The 19938-nt window shown below is 39.0% G+C and overlaps 1 protein-coding gene across 7 annotated transcripts in view; it reads left to right on the top strand.

Moving 5' to 3' along the window:
- Nucleotides 1–16926, top strand: part of CA12 (carbonic anhydrase 12) — a 41932-nt gene extending 25006 nt beyond the window's left edge. For 2 of the 7 annotated variants that reach the window (XM_019533394.1, XM_019533396.1), the window contains 5 exons: nt 255–412; nt 2180–2306; nt 14102–14186; nt 14539–14598; nt 14914–15065. In XM_019533394.1, the coding sequence (XP_019388939.1) occupies nt 255–412; nt 2180–2306; nt 14102–14186; nt 14539–14598; nt 14914–14992 (509 nt within the window). In that variant the 3' untranslated portion in view covers nt 14993–15065. Of the gene's footprint in view, nt 1–254; nt 413–2179; nt 2307–7870; nt 8291–14101; nt 14187–14538; nt 14618–14913 lie in introns of those variants that run through there. The other 5 variants (XM_019533397.1, XM_019533395.1, XM_019533400.1 and 2 more) reach the window with 5 other exon arrangements.
- The last annotated feature ends 3012 nt before the right edge of the window (nt 16927–19938 follow it).

Genomic DNA, 19938 nt, shown 5'->3' on the forward strand with positions numbered 1-19938 from the left:
TTAACATGTAACGCCAGATTTGGAAGATGTTTAATTAACTACATTTCTAGATTAAATTGGGGCTAACATCTATTAGAGTACATCAGATATATTTGAAATTAAAAAACTTGCTGAAAAATAAATTTGCCTCACAGGGCTTCACCTACGCTGAGAGTCAACAAGGCAGTGCAGCCCAGTAGCATGTTAGGGTGATGCAGTTAGTGCTGAGATGTACATATTAAAAATACAGTATTTACAACGATGCTCTCTTTCAGGCCAGAAGGCTCAAGTCCCAGGTTTCAACATCCAAGAACTGCTTCCCAAAAAACTGAATGAGTATTATCGCTATGAAGGATCCCTGACCACTCCTCCTTGTTACCCTAGTGTTCTTTGGACCGTTTTCCGACATCCTGTATACATTTCAGAAGAACAGGTAAATTTAAACCAAACAGTATTTTATTTAGCCTAGCAGTGTAGTCTAGAGCCTAGAGCTAAATTAAATGCTACCAAATAGATTTCATGTTTGAGGTTTACTAATGTATGTAAATAAGAAATTTTCTATTATAATACTAAAAGATACAATTATTCAACTTAATCCTCTGAATGCAAACAAGATCACAGCCTAAGTAATTTTCTTATTTGTTAATAGTTGATGTGCAAGGGTCAAGGGACTGCAAATGCAAATGCTGTTGTTGCAGTATTATCTAGAATAAACATGTTAAATGACAGTTTTTCGTCCCATTTTAATAGGATCTCTGCTTTGGCGGCCATAAATTTGAGGCTGTAAATCACTGGGATGTCTTAAGTTCAATTGTCCTACAGTATTTGGTAGTTCATCTGAAAATCAGAAGCATGCCATCTTAATAGGGCACATCCCAACAAGAGGGAACATACATTTCCCTGGGGACAAAGAACAGTGAACAAGGTGTGCTGCTTCTTGTCCCCAGGGAACCCCCATGCATGCAGCGCTCTCGTGCACAGGACATTACCTGGGCTGGGATAGGGGAGGCTGGGATGAGCGCCCAGGCTTGCCCCAGCAGACTTACCTGGGGTCCTGGGAGCCTCCAGGGGGGCTGCAGCTATGGTGATCCTGCCACAAGGAGCCTGGCCAGCAGCCGGAACATGGCTTTGGCTAGCCATGCTCCAGTTTCAGGCAGCACATGCACCACCCCACTTATTTTTTTAGGTGCAGGGGTTTTTTTTGACACCAGAATCTCCTGCCATCAACCCACCTCCCGCCTCCGTCCTGCCAGGCTGCAAATTAGCAGCGTGTGCAGTGCATGCAGGGTGGGGATGGAGCACTGCAGACCTGTCTGTGGTGCCGCATACTGCATGTGCATGCTTATCTGGATGCACCCATAGAGTTTTAAAAATGGCAATCATAGATAAAAAAATGTTCCCATAGTTAAACAGGCACAAAAAGAGATATCTATTTGGAAATTATAGTAAGCTCATGTGCTTACTTTTTGTCTCCACTTAGTCCTTACAAGTTTCTTCTGTAAATTGCTATTCCCATTTTGTGCCTTTTTAGGCATACGCCATACATGGAACTGCTTATTGGAGCTTTGAACTGCAATGGTTTAAATAAAATAGGACCTAGTTCTGAACAACTTCTGGGTTAGATTTTGTTTCTAAAACCTGAAGTTTAATTAGGGGAGGGTTATTTCACAAAAGCTATCTTGGCTCTTCCCCACATCTGTCTCTGTACATCTTAGAAAAAGAGAAAGATGTTTGCCTCTGAGGTGGGCCACCAATAAATTAAAGAGGGAAATTATAGCATGTATCTACATGCTTAAAAGCAGTTCCACTCATCCATATTTTATTGGGGATATAACGAACACTTTCAATCGTTCATCAGTTAAGGCAGGCAGAGAGTTCTAACGTTAGAAAAAAGAAAAAGAACAAAAAAGATGCAAATGCCAACCATGAAACAACAAATACCCTTTCTACATTTGATCTAATATGAATTCATTTAAATTCTCAAATGCATACATAATAGAAAAACAGCTTGTTGGACAGCTGAAGTCACATTTACACACTGCATTTAGGCTCACACAGCACACTCAAACTACTGCATAAAATATCCCACCAATTCTGCTGATCTCTGTGCAAACACTCCTTACCAAATGATTTCCAATGTCATGTCTAAATACACCTACATTGCTTTCCCTGTATACTGAACTGAGTGCTCTGTTCTTAGCTGCTGGCATTAGAAACCGCCCTGTACTGCACACGACTTGATGATCCTAAACCCCTGGAAATGGTTAATAATTTCAGACACGTTCAAGAGTTTGAAGAAAGACTAGTTTATGTCTCCTTCCACGAAGGTAAGTAAAATAAACAGTTCTGTGTAAGAAATGGTAAACAGTTATGTGTGCGGACTTGGAACACTGAATGAAGTGCCCATATTATTGCACTGGTTTCTTTAAGTACATAGATATTAATAGGGGAGATGAGACACAGAAGCATTAGCTTCTTGTCTTCCTTTTTCTTCTTTCACATTTGCTTACATAAGCAGTTGTATGAGACTCAGCCATACAGAAAATGTTACCGCTTATCAGTTACAATGGTTATGCAGTTTCTGCTCACCTAATGCTACTTTGATCAGACTGAATAAGATGGGATGTAGGAAAGAGCCTATGGGGGAGGGAAAGAGGGAGGGCTCAGTCCTTCTTCTCATGTCCAGTGGGAAAAAAAGAAAATAACCAAGAATGTCTGATGCTGTTCATACTCAATTTTCCTCTCTAACTTCAAAGCCTTCAGGTTCAATTCACTATATTAACTGGCAATTTAATACTGTAAGTTTTCTCACAAATTCTTTGCACTCCAGCATCTCTCACTTGATTACTCCTTAAGCTTGTAGTAGTTACCCTACTAGCATACAACATAACACTGCTGCAAGGCACCTCTGCAATGCACATTGTTTGAAAACTTTGGTGCAGGGCTGGACGCTAAATAAATCATAAGTCAATTACAAGCAACTTAATAATTTTAAGTTTTGGAAATTACAGAGCTAATTTTTTATTCTGTTTGGGGGTCTGACCCTACAAACATGAGGAACAATAAAGTCATCCCTCTGAGTCTTCTGCAATGAGCACTAAACCATACAATGAAAAGATTTTCATTGACTTCTAAAGGGTTTAAAATCAGGTTAGGTGTTTACAGGCACTTGCATTATAAAGCTAGCAAGGTTTTATTTTGTAATAGTGAAGATACAACCTTGCTATAGGAATGAGATTCCAACCATGAGAACGTCAACCATGGTTGGTAAGAGATAATTATTGTGCTGACCAAATGGTTAAAAGGATTCACAACTTTGCATTGCAGGGAGACTGTTTATGGGGAATTACAGAGGATCAGAAGAGGTCCTTGAGGCACTTGAACTTGACACCAAGAAGTAAAAATAGCTCATAACATTGGACTCTGCGATTCACTGTTATGAGCATAAAAATTAGCCATCTTTTTAGGGTGAAGTCTTAAGACACAAGAGTTGATTTAAAAGTTTTTTGTGTCACTATGTAGCTCTACAATGCCATGAGATGCTTTGCACAAATACCTATGCCTTTGGAGATGAGCCTTGCAGTAAGGTACTTCTGTAGTTGTTTGGAGGGTACTGATCAGTGCATTGCTTTGCCATCAGTCAACACCTCCCCAGCTCCAGCAGACGATCACTGAGTTCAAGAAAACCCTACAGTCCTGGCATGTAGTTTAGGAAACAGACAAGCAAAATGTTAACAGGTCTGCAAAATAATTACAGAAAATTAAAAAGAAATTAAAAATGAATCCAGCAAATAGTCAACCTGCAGATTAATAAGAGCAGTACAGTGTACAAAATCTTCCAACAATACTGTCTACTTGTTCCTCTATTCCTTATTTAAAATGAACAGAAAGCACTTAGGGGTTGTCTGCATGAGAAAATTCACCCCAAGAGCTACTGCAGATAACAGCCTCCCGTGTAAACATACCACATTAAAGTAAAAATTCTGGATTAATATTTTACAATAACTAATTGTATGACATGGGCAGATAAGTTACTTTTGTCAATTTCTGTGTGTAGACAAGCGCTTAAATATACAATTTTGAAGCAGAAGCAAATGTGAAATAGAAACAAATCCCATCTTATAAACAGACCTCAAATTTGGGGTAATTTCGCTTCAGAATTAATTTCCTAGATGGTTCCTTCCTCAGACTGACCACATCAAAACTCTGGATCAAAAAACAGCAGGAAGCTAAGCCCCAAATTTTGGAATGTAAAAAGTCCAAACGAGGCTGCCATGTTAAGGTTGTGGCTTTCAGTCATTTATATACAAATTTAGATACAAAGTCCTGATAAAGTCTTGATAAAGACTATCCCTTTAATATACATTATATAGGAGTATAAAATAATGCCACCAGAAATTTTAAGTCTGTAAGTGTCTTGCTCTGAACTATTGTATCTAACCAGGACAGTAATATTTTAAATAGATATACCATTTTCCTTGCTACTTCAGCTCTTCTTTTTTGGACTGATTTTAACAATTATTTAACTAGTAATTTCTTTACATTTTTGTTAGAGAAAAATAGCTACAATCTAGAGGCTGAATGTATTGTAATTAAAAAAAAAAAAGAGAGATACTGTATTTTCATAGCTTAATAACATTCTCCAGTGATATATTAAATTCCTATACCTTGCTATTTCCAAAGTGCCAATGTCAAAGGCTACTTCTTCCTCTTAGACAGCTGCTCTCCTGACTTCTATTTGATGAACTGCTTTTACTATAAAGTACAAAACACTTGCCCCTCAGGAAAAGCCAATGGAATGGGTGCACATAAAAAGGTCAGACGGAAGTTAGAAGTGCCCAAGAGAATTCAGGGAACTTTTAAAAGTGGTTTTAATGCAGATCAAAGATTTAATCTACCTCAGGTTCCCCTAGGCTTCATTTCTGTGCCTTGTGCAAAAAGCAGATACCAATTAAAACAACTATTTTCACTTGCAGTGCTTAAGGAGGGAAAGTAGTTTAAAAAGAGATGTTTTACCCCCCTACATCTTCACATGGAATTTTATTAACAAATTATAATCGTAAGGGGAGATGCTACTGTATGCTCAATCAAAGAAAGCACCAATTACACTTTGTGTTTACATGGTACCTTTTACCACCAGTACACAAAGCATTTCAGTGCCGTAGCTGCTATCACTAGGCACAGGAAGATTAAATGACTTTTCCCCAAAAGTATTTCAATTACTGGAGCAAAACCAAGGAGTTCTGACTCATAGCCCTGCTTGAATCCCACTACACCACACCTTCCCTTTCAATAAAATGAAGTGTCCCATGCAAACATCTCAAGTTTTGCAAGAGTCTTAAAGCTAAAACAAGTGGTGTCTGCTTTTTTCCTGTCTTCAAGGATAAAATGTTCCAAGCCTTAAATCCCAGTCTTTGGAAATACAAACCCTTCCCAGCTATACACACAAAGAAATTTAAAATTAAGATCAGTTCTGATATACTTGACTGCAAAGAATTAATCTGACGTCACTCGATGAAAAATGAATAGCTTCACTTAAAATTCTACCCAGAAGAGCAAAGTCTACTGAACAGCCCTGGAATTCTAAAGAAATCCATTGAATGAGTTCCCACAAAACATACTCTTCCACAAGAAAGATGGAATTTTAAGATTTTGGAAAACTGGGAATATATTTAGCATACCTGAAATATTTAAATCTTGTTTAAAATGTCTTAATTTCTTGGTGCAGAAAATTCTTTGATTTATATCATAAAAGTGACATAATTCCCAAATGGTGTGACCATCCTAAAACCAAGGGAGATTCTTAATCGTGTCAATAAAGCTATGCTGATTTGTTGCAGCTGAAAATCTGGTCCTAAATATTACTAGTACCTAGAATTCATAAAACACTCAGATGGCTAATTTTTCATTATAGTGATGTTCATAGTCCTCTCTCTAGACAAGAATATTGGGGTGTTTGGCCGTTTTAAGATGATGAGGCTGAGGGTGTCTTTCTTTTCTATACTTTGTAGTTTTACAGTTGGTCAAATGTAAATAAACTAAGGTCTAAACTGTAATTGTGTATCATACTTTGTTCGTTAAAAAAAGGAGTTTGTTGAGTTAATTAAAGGTGAGGATACATTTTCTAAAGCCAGAGCTAAATCAAGAATCAGATTTAAAGCACACCAAGAGATGGTTTCAGCTCAAGACTATTCTTACTGCAAATCAAACAGCTAAAGAATATTCACTCCCACATTTCCAGCTGGAAACTTCTGATATATTTACTGATATATTTACTGAGTTTACATCAGAAACTCCTGACAGACATTAATTGTCAAAAAGGATCTGAGGAATTTTATCCCAGGCCCCAACAAATCATGCATCCTGTCATGTCAGTTGTTCAAGGTCTAGCATAACAGGACATACAATTATTAGGATCTAGGATAAAATTCTTCAGTTCACAGTGTGTTTACCAGGGCATGCAGCTGACTGCATGAGTGCCAGAGTACAGGCAGCTGTGGATTACGGAGCTCCCCAGTCCCGAACCTGCATGCAGCTGATTGCCTGTGCGCTCGGGTGCAGGCAAAAGGAAGCTCTTTGATCCACAGCAACTTGTACTAGGGACCTGTCAGCCTGCATTGGGCTGCATGTCGTGGCTTTAAATCTCTCTACCGTGGGCATTCTACACTGAAAAAGGCAGACAGCAGCATTCATTCACAGGAAACTGTACTGATAACAGCATATGAAATTAACAAGGAAATGTTGAGCAAGTACAAAATCTGAAACTCCCCTTTATGCCATTTTTAATGTACTGCATACTCCCCAACAGATTCGACTTTGAAGTTGCAATCTCCCTGTCAAGTACAGACACTTTTTTAACCCACTTTCTGCATGCAAGCAAAATGCAGAAATCCAATTTTTATCCTCTTTTTCTTATCATTTTTCAAACTACCAGTTTCATAGTCTGTTTGTAGGGTTGGAAGGGACCTGAGCAGATCATCAAGTCCGACCCCCTGCCATGGCAGGAAAGAGTACTGGGGTCAAATGACCCCAACAAGGTGTTCATCTAGTCTCCTCTTAAAGATCCTCAGGGTAGGAGCCAGCACCACTTCTCTTGGAAGTTGGTTCCAGATCCTAGCTGCCCTGACCGTGAAGTAGCGCCTCCTGATGTCTAGCCTGAATCTACCCTCTGCCAGCTTGCGACCGATATTTCTTGTCACTCCTGGTAGTGCTCGAGGGAACAGGGACTCCCCCAATGCCTGCTGGTCCCCTTTGACTAGTTTGTAACAGGCCACTAGATCCCCCCTCAGCCTTCTCTTGTGGAGACTGAACAGGTTCAGGTCCCGTAGCCTCTCCTCGTAGGGCCGGCCTTGCTGCCCCCGATCATGCAAATGGCCCTCCTGTGGACCCTCTCCATGTTGTCCACATCCCTCCTGAAGTGCAGCGCCCAGAACTGGACACAGTACTCCAACTGTGCCTGACAAGTGTCGCATAGAGGGGGAGGATCACCTCCTTGCACCTGCTCGAGGTGCATCTGTGGATGCATGCCAAGTGCAGTTGGCCCTCCTGACCGCGTCCCCATGCTGTCGGACCATATTCATTTTGGCATCAATAATGACTCCAAGATCCATTTCTGCCTCTGCACTGACGAGAAGGGAGTTCTCCAGCCTGTAGGTATGGTGCTGGTTCTTCCTTCCCAGGTGCAGTACCTTGCAGTTTATTTGCAGTAGGAAATTATTATGGCCCTGGATTCTATTGGCTTCCATGGGGCAAAGGTATTAAGTCATTGTTTCAAATAACACTATAGGCAGTGCAAGCTACTTATCTTCATAACATTTCTCTATGCCATTAATTTCATGATGTATAAACAATATGCATTATACTCCTTTTGGATTTTCTTCTGGGGATGAAGAAGATCCCTAACAGCAATTAGATACCCACTGAAGAGAGAGAACATGGCAATTCATCAGCCCCTGGATCCTGGGAATCAACTCTGGTCAGGTAGAAATGCAAGCATAATGCACAGTATGTCTAAATGTCATCCTGAAAACAACTCACAGTTTTTGTGGGATGTACTTAAACATACTGTGATGACTTCATTTCTTCAGTATTTGGGTTAAGCTGCATGCATGTAGATGGTTATTAGTTTACATGTCAGCATGACAAAAATGATTCCCATCATTTTGCTGCGTCTGAACTGACTTGTACCAATGTGGTAATATTTTTTTCAAGCGAATCTAGTTTATTGTCTATATTTAGCTATCTGCAGTGAAATACAGGCAGTCTTCGGAATCATGACACAATTGGTTCCTGAAAATTGCATCTTAAGTCAAAACATTGAAACTAGGAACTGATTTTCCCATAAGAAGCAAAGTTAAAAATGGGGGATTGGTTCCTGAACCAAAGGCCCAATACCTTATTTTCACCAAAAATAACCAAAAAGTTTGTACTCAATCAGTTATAGATGCATAATATAGCTACACTAATGTATTTATACTGTAAATAGCAATCATACTGATTTGGAAGGACTTCTTTGAGGTGATTTTGCTGGACTTTTTGAAAGGCTCTTGTTTGGACTTTTGAAGGGTTTTTGGCTGAAGTCGTCTCAGGGGTCTCAAATGTTGTAAAGCTGAAACTGACATAAGAAAGTTGAAACAGGGTGTCAATTTATAAACGTTGTAAGTGCGAAATGTTGTAACACAAAAAGCTGTAAGTCGAGGACTGCCTGTATCTGCATGAGGTAATTGATCTGCCTAATCTTCTGATAACTTACCTCTGCTGCGCACAGGAAACAATCTGCTGTGAACTTTTTAGAAGGGCTACATACATTTTACTGGTGTGTATTTTCCCCTCTCATTGTTCCATTGTAACAACTATCTCCACTTTTTCTAGTTGCTTATTCTATGATAACTGCATCATATTGCCTACTTGAAAATGAGAGATTAAACTTCTGTCATTTTTACCACTTCTAGCAGTAGATAATCTAAGTAAACAAGCCCAACATCACTGATTTTGGTTAGGAAGGCAGAGAAGAGATGTACCTTATAAACTAACTGAATCATTTAGATGGATAAGCTTTGATGAGCAAGAGTTCACTTCATTAGATGTTATCATATGATCTTGGTTACATACAGCTACTTCAACAGTCTTCTCAATCCTGTGTCATTACTGAAAGGAGAGAAGTTACTCTAATGGTTTTGTCCCTTATCTTTTTCCACTGGGTTCTGAACTAAATTCCAAAGTCTGTCCGGGAAACTTGCATGTAGAAAGAGCTAAATTTAATGCTTGAGGCAAGGATTTTTAGGGTTACATTTTTTAGTGGACCAACTACATAGTTGGTCCAATCACAGGAAGCCAGGCACAGCATAGTGAAAAACAACAGAGGGGAGAGGATGAGAGAAATTCTCAGTGGTAGCAGACCCTTCCCCCCCCCCCCCATTTGCTGTTTTTCACTATGTTGTGCCTGGCTCTCTGCGATCAGAGGCCTGAGAAAGAATGCCTTGCATTCAAAAGCTTGTCTAACTTTGGACCAACTGCATAGTTGATCCAATAAAAGGTATCACCCTAAGAAACCCTTGCCTCTCAGATCATTTCTGGACCTTCACAGCTACTCCTACACTACTGTTCTTTCTTATAGCAAAATATGGATGGCACCTCTGGATACCTCGCTGTTATACACCAGTTTCTGTCGGTGCACATTCTACTGAAGCAGAGATCTCTTCCTCTAAGAGATCGCAGACAGAGGCTTATCTGCTGTGCACAATAAAAATTGTTGCCCCAGTCTCTGTTCATGTATCACTCTGTGAAGCAAGCAGACATCTGACTCTTACTGCTTTGTTGTCAACAGTAAGTTGTCTGTAATAATGGAGAAAAGCCCTATCACAGTTCATTAGCTGAGCAAATCACTGTATCTATGACAAATTGGAAATATTTTCTTTTTTTATGCAAGTAAAGCCTTGACTGATTTAGAACTAAATTATTTCTGTGAAATTGATGCATTTACATACAAAGGACAGAAAGATTCTCTCTAATATTTTGTCCATTTTGCCCCTTGAATTTTTGTTGTATACTACATAAGAGGTCTGACGAAAGTAGGATAATATCCCTCTACAACAACTAAGTGTGCTTATCACTCTTCTTATTTTTCTCACAATAGTTCAACACAACATGTCCCAGAGATGTGGAGTGAAAATTTTGCATTTCTAAAAATTCATTGTTTCATAAAATTCATTAGTAAAAATGAATGGATGCCAATACAATATTGGGCACACTTGGCAGTTTCAAAGTCGTAACTAATGTTTTTCAGGTGATTATCCCTAGTAAGTGTGAGAGAGAGTACATATATGTTTTACTGATTTGTAAATAAAAGGGTAAATACGCTCGCATAATAATCCAAACCAAAAATCAAGTTATGAATTCACCTAATTGGCTGTGCAGGTCAAATCAAAACCAAAGCATGGCATATCATGCACAGTTCTTTGGGTGTGTTAAAATTAGCATGTCAACAGTTTTCAGTGCCTTTGTTTTTCTTCTTAAATTTAAACAAACAATGTAAAGGAAGTACATGCTATTGGGTATTGTCTTTACATTTTTACAAGTATTCCAATAAAAATAAATTTCTTTCCACATAAAGCTTTGAACTTGTTTGAATATAAAATTTAAACCACATTAAGTGTGCTGTATTTATTTTTTTTCCTAATCAAATATTTCAGTTCAAATACTTGTGGATATTGGAACAGAAAATTAACGTGGGGTACTTTTTTAGTTTTGTTTACTAAATATAAGTCAAATAAACATGCTAAATCAGATCATGCTCTATTTAGGGCATTGGAAAATTTTCCAATTCAGAATTTTCCAGAAAACCCACATCTCTGATATGTCCCAACAGAACTTAACTCCGACACTGCTCTGGGGTCTGGGGTGAAATAAGGAGTTCAAACTATTCCTATTCTTGACCTGTAACCATCATACTAGCTGCACAGTGCTAATAGCACAGAAGAGCAGCATCTCTTACGATTAAAATCCTCAAGGGAAAATAAAGCACAAAACTGACTCTCTCAACAATCACCAGTGAATTTTTGCCAATGCTAAGAATAGTTTTGAGTCTGTGAATGAATGAATGATGTGCTTCATTCAGTGAAGCACATAATTCATCTTCTGTTTATATGAGATGCCAGCTTCTAAGATGCTTCCAATATTACAGACCTAGGGGAGGTCTTTAAAGATATATTGGAAATATCTCATTCGAACTATGAACAAATAGGAGCTCAGTTATGCAGTGGACCACATGTCCTGCTGTTCTCACCAAGGAATGGTCTCTGTGGCTAATAGACATTACACTAAAGACATGATCAACCGGTTAACTGAGTCGCAAGTAGTGACCTGGCCACACATTTAATCAATGCATAGTATGATAAAACAAGTCACAAAATTATAACACAAAATATGTCTAATACTTATGGCTGCTTCCCACCATGCCTTAAATTGAATGTATTGCCAGTACCAAGCCCCTGAAGCATACAGGAACCATTCAAGACTTGTGTGCTCCAGCTGATTGGAGTTCCCAGCTGCAGGCAATGCATGGTGCACTCCCCAGGCTGGGAGCTCTGATCATCTGACTGAGGCTCACAACCACAGGAGCACACAGCATGTTCCTGCTGCTGGGAGCCAAGCTTGCTACTTGCTGGTGCAGAAGGAGCCCAGGATATGACAGCATAGGATCTGATGTGAAATCTCACAACCATGTCTCCTGCCATGCATCTGTGGCATGACAGGAAGCATGACTGTTTGCATCCCATATCAGATCCCACTGCACCTTTATTTTAATGTCTCTCGGGGGCCTATGACTACCAAATAAATTACTAAGAGCTAGTGATATTTCAATAAAAACTCATTCAGTCTAACACTGCAATTAATTGTAAATGTCACTGGCAGTGTCAGGGAGCCAAAGAAGTTTTCTGCTAGTGTAAAGACCCTACTTATCAGCTTCAGAATCTCCCAAGCCGCCTTCTACGTACATTCCAACTTATTTGGCCTTAAACACTGCCTAATTGGTATAACCACCATCTCAAAAAACAAAAACAAACAAACAAACAAAAAAAAGACTACTTCTGTAGGGCTACTACTTCAGGTCCTGAAAGCAGCACATTGCTGAACCTTATGCACATAACTGTCCCAGAAGTAGGAATAAAACGTATTTGGAAACAGGAAAAGAAGATAAGAGCCTGTGCATAAGGCCATGATTTTGTCCAGGAAGCCAGATGTTTGCGAAGCATATCCTATTATGCACATCTGCAGTAATGCCAATTCTTGCAAAATTATTGCAGGAGTGGCAATTTCTGAGTAAAATTAAGTCCGACTCATGATCTCACGATAGAACTCTCAAATCTCAGAATGTCTTCTTCTGGCCACAACTGGGCCAGAACCAGCCACAAAGTCCCTAGGAGCCCAGAAGGGAACGTAGCCCAGGTGGGGACCCAGCCATGGGAGTGGGGGGGTACAGGGAGCCCTTCCAGGTCAGCACTGAGCCCAGGGCCACAATGGGCTGGTGGGGATGCTCAGGGTGCATGTGTGAAGAGCTGGGGGGGGTGCACAGGGGAATCGGAATAGAACATCTCATGATTTACATATCAAGTCACTTGATTTTTAAATTTCTCTCTTGATTTTTGACACAGTGGGGTTGGTAATACAGCACCTGTGACTTTCAAAGAGCACAAATTTGCAAGATGGGATTACTGTGCTGTGCTCAAGGAGTGCAAATGTGCACAGTGTCAAGCCAATTACACTTGTGGTGTTGACTGAATGCTGAAGTCTCACCATTTTTGCAAGTATTGGGTCTTCAACATTTCAGTCTTTAGATTAGTTGATGAATCTTAAATATGTTCACAATAAACTCTGCATGCAAACAGCATCTTGCAGTTAATACAATCAGCTTCAAGAACATGCATCTGAAGAATATTACTATGTTAACACTTTCAGATAAGGAGAGGTAACAGTCCATAAATTAAATGAGAAATATTTCCCAGTTTTAATCATATGGCTATATTACAGCAGATGCTTTCAAATAAGCTATTTAAAAAATAAGGAGATCTTATAAGTAGAAATCTGAATTCCTAAAATTAACTTCGGTCTTAATTCTATGTATAAAGGCAAAATATTTTCCGAACAGTTTTAATTGATTCTTTGTTGCTTATTTGACCTTTTTTTTTTTTTTTTTTTTTTTTAACTTCAAAGCCTTTTTTAAAACTAACAGTTCTTTTTGTAAATATGTGAAACACAAACTTTCAATCAGTTGAACTGCTCCCAGTGTTAATGTTACCTGGTTATTTTTCACCAAAGAAACATTTAACTAGTTTACATAAAAACTATCAACTATTTACTGTGGTCCACTGTGGGATGCTTCTAAACATTCATACCGAAATAAGACAAATGTTAATTTAAAGAAATAGAAATCATTACACACAAATAGCATGTGGATAATGCAAATGCTGCTGAATAATGTTTGGGATCATTAAAGAAAGCCAAAATGTTAAAATATTTCACTGCAAAGACTTATCTTAAGAGTTGCATCAAAGAGGTGTCACAGTATTACTTAGATTCACAGAACACTCCATCAAAGTCCTTGCAAACATGAATTGATTTTTTATTTTGTGCTATTATCACAAATGAATACTTAGCCTTCCTTAACCCTTACAAGCAAAGTCCTTAATTACAAAGCATACCACCTCCAGCAAAACTACATTCGACTGTGTTCTTCCATGCTGAAAAAAAGAGCAGGAATTAATTTACCATTCTTTCTTGTTTTAGCCTAGTTCTTGAATTCTGCCTATCGTACACTATCCTGTGTGCTATAAAAGGGAGGACTGAGCATAAACAATCCCGAGCAAGTGGTTCCATGACTCTCAGACCCATACATTGCCCTTCTGACTTCAATAGGACACCTGTAGGGATATGATTTCAGGTTTGGAGCCTTCAGGTTTGAATCTTTTCAAATGCCCGGTTACTAAAGGAATAAGTTATCCAGTCATACCTCTTTCATGTGGTGTTATATGCAACACACACAGATTTAAGCTGTCACACATGACAGCTTTCTGGTCTGACATAAATCAAATTATCTACCTGCATGCTTTCCTCCCACTTTTAGGTGTTGCCCTCTCAGTGGTGTTAGCCAGCATTTTTGGAGTTATCATCATTCTTGCAGCAGCCTTTTGGCTGATTAGGCAGAAAAGGTAAGATGTTTTGCTGCCACACTATGGAATGCTGACCAATTATTTCTATGTATTCACAAGTACTGGCACTACTGACTAAAGCAAAGTATGCTGCTACTGAGAAGATGACCCCACCTCACCTATGTAGACCATTTCATAAAGAAGTAAGGCTTGGAAGGGACTTCAAGAGATCATGCAGTCCAACCCAGGATTGAAGCCATGATCTTGGTGTTATTAGCACCACACCTTAACTAACTGAGCTGAACTGGTTATATGATGCAGCATTTTAGAACAGTCAGCGCTACATTGCCTCCCCCTTTGCCCCCCCCCCCCAAAAAAATTTACTTTCATTAACATAATCTCTTTTTTATAGTTGCAGAAAGGACAAAGAAGAAAACAAAGGTGTCATCTACAAGCCAGCAGTTGACAATGAGTACGATGATCCCTCCAAAGTATGAGTTATACCCTATCACAGAAACTGCTTTTCATTCATGGGACTGGCAGAAATTTGGCCTGGACAATGCTTCTCTAGCCTATGATAAGGCTTGGAAACGCTTACAGAAACAGAAGTGACCACACAAGATCATGAAGTCCAACCTGGGATTGAACCTGTGATCACAGTGTTATTAGCATCATACTCCAACCAGTTGAGCTAAACTGGTTATAAGATACAGCATTTTAAACAGTCATTCCACTCCTGCCTCCCTGCAAATTTACTTTTGCTAACATTGCCTTTTTATACTTGCAGAGATGACAGAGAAGACAACAAAGGTGTCATCTACAAGCCAACAGCTGACAATGAGGACGATGATCCCTCCAAAGTATGAGTTATATCTTATCACAGAAGTCACTTTTCATTCGTGGGACTTGCCAGAAATTTGCCCTGGACAATGCTTCTCTAACCTATTATAAGGCTTCGAAACACTTTCAGAAACAGAAGCCTAAATACTCTGGTAGCTCTTACCTTCTGACAGCTGGGGAGATGTGATCAGTGAGTACTCCTGAGGCCATGTCTCTCCCTACTCTCTACTCACTAATAATTTATTCCATATTTAATCATAAACTCAAGCTTTATAGGTTGTTCATACCACAGATTTCCCATCCAAAAATTCAAGACTAAAGAAAACAAGTCATTACCAGTACTACAAGATTATGTCTGTATCTATTTCTTCCCTAAGATTTGGTCTTTTCAGTAATTTTTTAACCATGTTCTTCAGATGATACTGTTATTTAAATTGCAGTGAACAGCTGACCATAGTAGCATACCACCATTAGTGGAGCTATAGCATGGGCTCATGTAGATACAACCAGGCCCCCTTGGGCTGCTAGTGAGGTCTGGGCATAGGATCTTCAGCGCTACCATAGTTCAGCTCACTGCTGGAGCTAAAAGCCTTTAATCTCATGGTTACAGAAGACTCACTGAACCTGTTATGGAGGCAAGTTACTAGAGAGATAAAACGGTACTTTCCTTCCCTCTTTCCCCCACATGAACTGCACCAGCAAGCAACAGACCCTCAAGCCCTTCCTCACAATTTATTGTCCTCATTTTATTTGCATGAATGATATGTAAATATACCAATTATTACTTTAAAGACATTTGCTTTCCAATTCAGTCATGATTAAGTCATTGTATACTTGTAATTATTATAACTGAAATTGAGCAACAGATGATTTTAACACATTAGTTGCCTGAATTTAGCAACTTATTTATTAGAAGGGGACATGTACTTTATTAGAATTACCTTCTTGACCTTGTAACATAGTATGTGATGGGAGATTATGATTCACCTCAGAAGGAAGAGTGTTGAGCCAATCACACCAAACATGGAGAATTCCTCTTGAAACCAACACTTTTGCGTGTGCCATTTGAGTAAACATGTTGGCAACTTGAAAATGAGTATCCAAGCAGGAAACCGAGTAGAGATGGATCTAAAATAATTTAGGGTCTAAATGGCACTGAACACTGGGGAAGGCCAGATTTGAACTTTGTAGTTTGAATCTGCTTACATTTTGGGGAATTTAAATAGTCTTTTCTCGGTGACTATGCACATGCTACTATTATCATATACTACTGAACTTGTCACTTAACCACAATTACTAATATGCTAATATTACATGAACTTTCAAATTCAGCACACTGATATGATTATACAATGTATAGGCTGAATGTTACCTTCATCTTCTCTTCCCCCTACTTACACTTATTCATTATGCCTTAAAAATCTAGATCATGGGCTATTTGTAGGCTAGATGATAGGGTCAGGGATTTTGTCTGATATTTTGGTAGCACCCAGCAAATCCTAAAGAAACTTCACAGGCACTACTAGAATATAGATTTCAGTAAGAAGCAGAGTGTGTATTGATTTGGACTCAGAGTTACAAGGAATTGGAAGAAAAGCAGAAAATTACAGAAGTGATAAAGAGAAGCTCTACAGCTTTTTATGCAGTTTAAATTGTGAAACCCAAATGTCACATTGTCCTCCTAGAATTCTTCAGGGGTCATTAGGATTTACTCTGTTAATTTCAAAGACAGAAGTTTGCTTTTTGGTCTACTTGTCACTATTTTAAAACTTCCTTACAGAATAACTATTTTCTGATTAAAATACTATTTTAAATAGCTCTTTGTGCTCACAATAGGCAAAAATCACAATCTTATATGGAAGATAATACGTGACCATAATGAAAAAATAGATATGCGCTCTATAGTTTGAACTTCAGTTCAACACAACAGAATTTTTATTAAAACGTTTGACATTGCTAATACTGTAGTGATAATACTGTTTCTATTGTATAACTGAATATAGCCTCTAAGCAAAATTCAGTACTTCCTTTCAATAAACAGGAGGATACAGTGGTGCTCAACCCATGGTCTGGCAAACAAACCTGGCTTGCAGAGCTGTATCATCTGGGCCATGGGAATGCCCAGTAACATAACTGGGAAGGGGGGGGGCAGACAGTGACCAGGCAGCAAACCCAGGCACCACCTTTTCTGGCAGGGGGTATGGGAGAGGGGGGCACAAAAATATACATCAGCACAGCAGAAGCTAACCACACAGCAGCCAGGCCAGTGCTGCCCTGTGCACTGCAGCTGTCCAAGGTGTGGAACTGCCCTGCTATCTCTCTGGGGAGCCCAGTGGGCCAGATGACATGGCCCTGTGTGCTGCATTAGGCCCATACACAGGGTTGGTCCAGGGCTCAATTTGGTGCATAGGCTTGGTCTACAGGCACAATCCAGCCATGGACTGGCTCCATGAGCCTGATCCAGCCATGGATAGCCCTATGAGCTGGCCCATGGATTGGCCCCACACCTGTCATCCAGCTTGCAATTATATAGCTTGAAATGTATTTATCCAGATGCTTAACCTTAACATTTTTATTATGTTCTAAAATAGAGAAAAACATGTTTCTTAGTTAAGTTTTTTTATACTGTTGATTTGTAGGGGCCTACTCAATTCATGATTTTGTAGAAAGTGTGAAAGCGGGCATTGTCCATGAAATGGTGGAAGCTCCATCCTTGGAGGTTTTCATAACTTGGCTAGACAGAGCTTTGGCTGGGATAATCTAGTTGAGGATGGTCCTGCTTTGACCATTCTCCGAAAGGTTGAACTAGATCACCTCCTGAGGTCCCTTCCAAACCTAGTTTTCTAGGATTCTAAATTCACAAAAAAAGCCAACCAACCCAACTCTCCCCTCCTCCCCCAAAAAAACTTACTAAAAATAAAATGCTGGCTCCCGAGCCAGCAGTCCTCACGGCTACTGAGGCTTTGCAGCCCAAAGGGGAATGGGAAGGGGAGGGAACTGCCAGCGCAGAGCAGCCAAGATGGCAGCCACATCCCACCCCCCCACTGACTGGCAGAGGGGGCTGCCTGTTGTGCAGCTGCACCCCTCTCCACCAATCAGCAGTGAGGGGTTGGGCCTCATGACTAACAGCTCTTTCCGCCCAGAGGCAAGGGGTGGGGCCAAATGACAGACAGCCAATCGGTGGTGAGGGGCACAGCCACTGGGGCTCCTCAGCCAATCAGAGCCATAGGTGGGGTGAGGCGTGGTCCTGCTGCAATAAGCCTGTGAAAGTAGCTCCATGGTTCACTGGCAAAGTCAGCCCCCGCCTTGATTTTGGTAGGTCTCTGTTGATTTGTGTTAATCTGCACTTGGAAAATAACAGAAAACAATCCTTTAAATACATTTTTAAAACAGTTAATTATTTAAATAAAGTTACCTTAAGTGTCCTGGACACACACACACACACACACACACACACACACACACACACACACACACAGCATTTAAAACAAACTAATCTTTTAAACTGAGGAATTCCTAATGATAGCTTGTGGTCATAATGGGTCAGATTTGTTCCCATAAGAAGTAGGTGCCAAAATACATTTGCAATCTAGAAATCCAACTCAGTAACTGAACACTTCGACAATCTGACCTGTGCCCTACATGTTTTGAGAACAGTAAATCCCACCCTTTCCTAGCTGGTTCTTATTTTGATAGACTACAAAAGAAAAAAACAAGCTGTCCTGCTTTTTCCATTTCCTACTTTACCAACCCTAAAATAATCCAACTGAAAACACCCTCCCTGACCCTACTCATTAAACTGTACTCGAAAGTAAATTATGCAAAAACATTTATTCACAACAGAACCTCAAAGTAATTGTATTTGGAACAGCATCTACTCCATTGTAAAGACTGAAAATCATATCGATGAAAACATTGGAACCTATTTATTATATATGAATTGACTTCAGAAGTTGAAACTGCCTTTTCAGAGTTGTACATAACAAAAAAGCAGCACTATTTCACCAATTAAAATGTGAGGGCTCATGACGTTGCATTTTTTTAAATTATTCAATTAACTTTGATGGGTTATAATTATGGCTTAACATAGATCATCTTAATTTGAAATGTAATACTTTTTTTAAGAAAAGCAATATTTTTAATTTAAATTAAATCCAATTTCAATGAAAAATGTGAATGATAAGATCTAATTTTTCTACTGTAATATGATCTGCTGAAAATCCTTGTTTCCAGAAAAGTCAGCACTAATTACCCTTGTAGTTAGGTAAGTCTTAGATATACCAGGATAAAATAGACCTTGGAGATTAGCTTGCTCTTGTTCCATCTTAGGAGCTAAGGTAAATTTATGAGGCAGTGCTATCTAGTTTTTCCTCCCCTTCCTGGTAATGTATGTGTACTAAGATAAAATATTTCAGTCTCTAAGGTTCATACTCACTCCTCTAAATTTGCGTAAAGTATAAAAACGCAACAACTGTAAAAATAGCTGGCTTGCACCAATTCATTTTAAGCCAGACAATTTCTCTGGAGGGAAAATATTTACAGGCTACTGATCAATCAGAAAACAAAAAAGAAAAGTTACTTTGAATCACCCCCATTAGGTTGTTTTAAAAAAAATAATAATTACATGTTTTTCTCAGTAATTATGTAAACGCATTTAGGATTTTAAATGTTAGTGTAAGTAAATATGTGCTTACTCATTTTAGTATTTCTATTTACAAACCAACTAGTCATTAAAGCCAAAAGGTTCATTTCAAATAAACTGAAACAGCATAATGCAATTCAGGAAATGGGAAAAACACAGGCTGTTGGTGGAAGAGCATAGAAGTACCAACAGAAAAATTAATAATAAAAATATTTTAGGGCAATACAAAAATCAAGTCACTTAAACTACAGCAGCTAACAACAGTCTCATAATCAATTTCCAAACAGACTTGATTCCAAGAAAAATGTTTTAAAAACCATTTACTACATT

The sequence above is a fragment of the Crocodylus porosus genome, unplaced genomic scaffold (assembly GCF_001723895.1).
Source record: "Crocodylus porosus isolate Cpor-Errol unplaced genomic scaffold, CroPor_comp1, whole genome shotgun sequence".
Lineage (NCBI taxonomy): Eukaryota > Metazoa > Chordata > Crocodylia > Crocodylidae > Crocodylus > Crocodylus porosus.